The sequence below is a fragment of the Lissotriton vulgaris genome, chromosome 5 (assembly GCF_964263255.1).
Source record: "Lissotriton vulgaris chromosome 5, aLisVul1.2, whole genome shotgun sequence".
In the NCBI taxonomy this organism is placed as follows: Eukaryota; Metazoa; Chordata; class Amphibia; order Caudata; family Salamandridae; genus Lissotriton; species Lissotriton vulgaris.
This window is the reverse complement of record NC_141693.1, coordinates 1,724,038,673-1,724,044,672: the sequence shown is the minus strand read 5'-3', so window position 1 is coordinate 1,724,044,672 and position 6,000 is coordinate 1,724,038,673. Positions and strand designations below refer to the sequence as shown.

At 39.7% G+C, this 6,000-nt stretch overlaps 1 protein-coding gene across 1 annotated transcript in view; it reads right to left on the bottom strand.

The window, feature by feature from the left end:
- Positions 1–237: 237 nt before the first annotated feature.
- Positions 238–6,000, bottom strand: part of LSM12 (LSM12 homolog) — a 39,385-nt gene continuing 33,622 nt past the window's right edge. The window contains exon 5 of the mRNA XM_086923946.1: positions 238–1,647. Coding sequence (XP_086780072.1) covers positions 1,558–1,647 — 90 coding nt within the window. The 3' untranslated portion in view covers positions 238–1,557. The remainder of the gene's footprint in view (positions 1,648–6,000) is intronic.

Here is a 6,000-nt window from a genome sequence, read left to right as displayed (position 1 = left end):
CAGCAGTAAAGATTTAAGGTAAGCAGCTAAACTGAGCATTTGTGCGAGGGTAAAAAGTTTCAGAATGGGGAGATCACATCGAAAGTACCAAGTTACCACACTTCCCAGCAAAGACAACCAAGTAGACAACCCGTTTGCTAATTCAGGTCAAACTTATTTACAAATTGTTTTTTTTTTTAAAGCGCAACGTAGGGGCACACATCAGTACATCCAATCTAGATATTACACCCACAATAGTGATGGTTAAAAAAAATCTTTTATTGTTTGATAAACAATACTTTGCTTAAAAAAAATTTGAAGGCAAGGCTTGAATTACTCAACTTTGATCTATTTGCAAAGGATCAAAAATTTGGGGGGGCGGTCTCCAAGCAAACTGATGTCCCTGTGGAGAGCTAGAACCAGCCACACACTGTCCATAGTCCTTACTGAAACTCTGGCGTGCCCCACCGGAATGTCACCCTCAGTATATCAAGGCTCACATACCAACCCTCAACCGCCTGCAAACAAGGTTCACAGTAGGCAGCAAAGTGTGAAAGTACAGCCACACTGCACCATCGCTCGTACTCTGCCATGCCAGTTTGCAAACTGAGCCATACAAACAACTGTTTGTAACTATATCCTGCACCTATATGCCTGGACGGCCAGGGCAGGGCGATGCTTAAAGGTTTATCCCTGGGATATAAGCATGGAAGAACCTATCAGTCTCCTTCATAGAGGGGATGCCTTACTACGAGCATAGCATGAACCAATGTGATTGCTGCTCCTACATCATACTCTTGAGCTTACACTGCTTCCCATCCTTCCAAATATGTAAGAAGGCGAGGGGTGGTGGGAAGGGTCAAGTTGAAAGGAGAGGTAAAAACTTGCCTACAGCAAACGTCTACTGTAAACACATTCATGTTAGAAAAGAATTGATAGGTATCCAAAATGAACAATCCTGTCACCCAGCCACTGACTCAAATACCCAGGAGTACCACAGTAAGCACCAACTCGAAAAGGTTTAAGTACACAAGATGGGGCTTGCTTCAGCTTCTCCACTACAAAGTTTTCCATTTGCCGAAACAAAAACCAGAATAGAAAATATTTGAGCTCTTTTAATATACATCTCTCATATTTTGAAGTTCAAAGGAAGAGTAGAAAAGCCAATTCAAGCCTTGCCCTGAAAAAGGGAGTCAGGAGATCTTACATTTCCATTTCTGGATCTTGCTTGAATTTTGACAGTAAGATTGTTTTTTATTTGAGAAGACAGATTACATTCTCTTCAAAAACAGAAGAGAAATTAGGTAATGTGGAGAAAAAGAAAAAGTCAAGATGAAAGCGCTTCTTAAATAAAACGGACTGGGAAAAAATAAAAATGATAGCTCCAGTAATGAACAATCTTAAATTATTTATCCATTTTTTGAAAGTCTAGTTTGGACATCAGCCCTCTCCGTGAGAGCCAACAAGAAATAAAACCTAACCCTCCCTCCCCATTCCCAGCAGCTCTTCAGCCTCTTTGAGGCCCACGCTTGCTCTGCTGTATCTTGGAAGTTCCCCCCCATTCACATGGGGTGATGCTCAGGATGACAGGGCACTTTCCTTCTGTGACTGTGAAGCTGGCGAGTGCTGCACCTTTTGGCTCTCCACATCTCTAAAATGCTTCTCAACCTAAAGGGCAATCGGAAGACAAACAATTGAGCAATTAATTCAGTTACAAAATATAGCGGGTAAAGACAGTTCAATAGGATACTCGAACCAAGTTATGTTTTTATTCAGCAAAATAAAGCATTCCAAGATGTTCGCTATGTCTAAACTGGCAGAACAATTTAAAGAGGACCACTGTCCAATACATTGGTAAACTGTTTAAAGGATGTTTCACCAGCTTTACCCAGAGATGGATGGGATGAAAGAGCGGTGGTGGTGGTGGTGGTGGTGGGGGGGATTGGGTACACAGGAACTAGGTGCACAAGGGGAGAGTAGTATTAAAGAGTTGAGTGAGGTAAAAGGAACGGAACCCAAGGAAGAGAAGGGGCAGGAGATCTGTACTGCAAGGTCGCTGACACATTCAACTCCGAGAATCATGGAAATGGGTCAGTGAATTCCCTCTTGAAAATGGGATGGTCACCTCAGTTTATTTAAGAGGGGTGGGGATTTAAGGGCTATCCCCACATGAAAAAGAAAGTACATTTGCACAGTGGATTCCATTGTTTATATAGCATGAACAGTTCCCACAGTCAAAGCACTTCATAAGGACAGGGCTCAGAATATAGATAGCAATACAATAGATAGCAATGCAATAAGTCAGAGGTAAACCAAATGCTAAACTATACAACAATATAAGATACAATTGACTAGGTGAGGGGGAATATACAAACACTCCTACCGACATACGAATATAGAAAATACGAATATAGAAATTAAACAAAAGTGGACCTAGGATTCAAAGAGTAGCAATAGTTAAGAATAATCAGGGAATGCAGAGGCAGGAAAAGTGTTCAAGAGTGGCAGTTCAGGGAAGGTTTACTGCTCCAGACGAGAGAAAAGTAAGCGACAAGGGGTAGAATAAGGAGCAGATCAATTAGGTGAAATCAAAATAGAGCGGTTAGCTGTGGCTATAACAGCAGTCTCTTTGGAATAGGACTGGTCTTACTTGAACCTAGCCAGACGTAGTTGTGGGAAAACCTAACAGCAGGGAATCTTGCAGCGCTTGAAGATTGGGCAATTGTACTTTTTTTTGTTAAGTGCCAGAAGTTATCTAAAGGGTCATTGCCATTTCAATATCACTTATTACCAATATTTTAGAAGAATATACAATTTAAATACAGAAAAGACGAGCGCGAATCTACTAGTTTACAATAAAAATACATACTTTTTTACATTGTCTGTACTTCTATAATTCATACAGTGCAGATTAAAAAAGTGATTAATAAAAAGTTAATGGGAAGTAACTGTTGCACCATCTAGACTAGTATCTCCCAAACTGATTATGTGACAATCTAGCTGGAGTACACAAAACGTGAGCTGAACGCCTACAGGATGTAATTTTTTCATAACACAAAATCTAAATACCTGTAAATGAGTGGCATACATGGTTAGGAAAGTAAAGATGAAGCACTTATTGTAATTCTGAAGTTTGATGAAATCAGATTTTAACAGGATCAGAACAAATAAATATTCACTGAAACAAGATTTCTACACATCATTTGTGTGCAATGTAGTTGTGATAAGTAAAACTATTTGTGCAAGCTTTGTTACTATTTTAATGAATAGCATGTAAATGACAATGCACTGCCACACAAAGCTTTAGTTGCATTAAAAAAAAAGTGTGATGCTAGGTGGGTTGAAAAAGTGTGTTGTACTAATAAGTGGGGTATGGCTCTAAAAAGTTAGGGAAGCAACGATTCTAGACAGTCACAAGTCTATCCAAAGTGGTCTACGTTGGTGGAAATTAGTCAACGTTTCAACCTCAACTGAAGAATCCACACTCATCAGGACAAACACCATGTGTATCATAAAACAGGATAAGGAATTACACATGATCACCATCTTGATCGAGTTACAAGGCTTTCAAAACAAAAATGCAAACAATCCAAAAAGGTGCAAACCTGGACTTTAATGCAAGGGCATTCAAAAAGAAAATACATGCCTTTGTGCATTTCCGAGACACACAAATTAGCAAAATGTTCGCTGTGAAAGAAGCTAAATAGAGTAGACCGTGTCTAGCAGGTGATTCTAAACGAAGTGCACACACTATGTAGAGTACGTTGGCCTCCAGCCAATCTCAGCTGGTCAGGTAGAGAGGAGGCTATGTGCATAAGTGCTAAATGCAATTTTGTAAAAAGATGTGATCAAATTGTGTTGGGGACAAATTCGGCTGATGCATGCAAAACTGATCTAAGAAGGGTGTTTTAGGAAGACCACTCAAGAGAATTACCATAGGTAATTCCTGATGGTACCAGGAATTGGACCAAAAGTCTGAGGTCTTGTCCCAGGATAAACTAAAATTTCACTCAGCAGTCTGTTGGAACAATGCATTCTTGGCCATGGATTTTTATTTCGTTTTATTTAGCGCAAACTCGACCCGACGGTATCAGTGTTTTACATGAGCACCAGTTACGTTACAGACAGACACAAATTTTTTGTGAAGCATGGTGATTTGCCAGAATCGCAGGATGTTGAGCATTCCCTGCCGAGACTCGAACCTGGTTCCCCAGCTTAGAGGTCCGCCGCTCTAGCAGTTAAACCACATCCTCTCCCCAAGATTGATCTGTGAATGGAGATTTAGTCCCATCTAAAATAAAGTCCACAGATCTTGCACATATTGGTTTGCTTTCCAGAAGGTTACACGCGTCAATCCAGGATTGGAAAAGTTAGTTAAAATGTGTAGGAGTTGGACTAAAAATTGAGATTTCTCCAAGATTAAAATTTCGCAGTTTGGGCCAGGTACTGAACAGAAGTGGCTGATAAGAACTGAGTGGTAATCTGTTCCAACATCCTCCTTTATGAAATTATCTCCCCCTTATGAAATTAACGCTATACAGACTCCTGCACATAATGTAAACAAAAGCCAATATGAGAAAGGTCACATATTCACAATAGTAATCATAGAAAATTACACCTAGTGCAGCTCTTCCAACTTAAATTCTAGGAATGTTTGAGAGGGGGAAAAAAAATTATAAATCAGCCCGTACATATGCTTATTTGTGAACTGGGCTCAATGATGAAAGCTATTGCAATAAGCAAGAAAGCCACTAAACATGAGGTAATGAACTCCAACTCCCGGCCTCAAACATGAGACCCAGTAATGAATTTATAATCCAGTAATGGAAAGGGCATATACTAATAACCAATTATTCATAAGGACATAATGGAAGTGCCCTAGACTGAATAGGAATAAATTAAATTTACTAATAAAGTAAAGGGAATTGAAAAGGGTGCAATAAATTAGTTAACAATTGTAGAAAAGACAACCGGCAGGATGCAAGGATACAAATACGCTACTGATTATATTTCCAATAAATGTACAACAGATTTGGGGGGGGGGGGGGGGGGGGGGGGACCCCAGCAAGTGAACGGACATCAGAAACTCATACAAGAAACACCTAAAAGTGAATCAAAAGCAATATGTGGGGCAATCCAAGGGCAAAATGTAAGTGATGATTCAGTCTGGATGAAAGCAGGTCACCCAAAGTTGCAAGCAATGCTACAGTCTGCCAAGCATTGGGTATAAAAAAAGCATGAATGATATTCAAGCTTGTAATATATTAACCAAAAGGTATGGAGAAGTTAACCAGCTTTTATGTGTATTGACTCGATGACTTATCACACCGAGGTATTGGTGTCAAAGTACCTTGAAACGATTCCCACAAGAACAGAGGGAACTCATAGTAGGCAATTGGTACTAATATGCAAAGAGCATCTTTCAAATAAGATATCCCATGTGAAGTGTTCAGGGCCCTTTGAGAACAGTGAGACTAGTGCCATTGCCCCCATAGAGCATTTACATTTTATACCATTAATGGGGGAACCAGAAGGTGAAATTACTACAATGCTATATGATCTGAGAAAAGTTACTATAATTAGTCTAATGGGGAAGTCATGAAATAATGATAGATTGCCTGCGAAGCGAGTAATGCGGTGGACCACTTAAATGGTTTTGTTGAATTCAATCCCCTAGTAACTCCTAATGAGAAAAAATCATGGGTCAACCTTCAAAGCTAGTGCACGATGCTTTACATAAAACAATCCATACAGAGTTAGCAATAATTCTAAACTACAGAAATTTGATGTAGGGAACACTGTAAAAAGATGGAAGATTCTTTTGGTGCAACATTTCATATGCATACAAAAGCAGTTGTGCTGCAAATTGACTAGGTATAGGCGGTCTTACGATAAATTAAAGCTTAATACAAGATGGGGATTCCAAGTAGTATACCTGGGGGCCTCAAACAGACTGAGCTTGATAGACTGCGTTAAGTACGAGGATTACCAGTTTAGTAACCTTGCATCAGTTTCAGCACA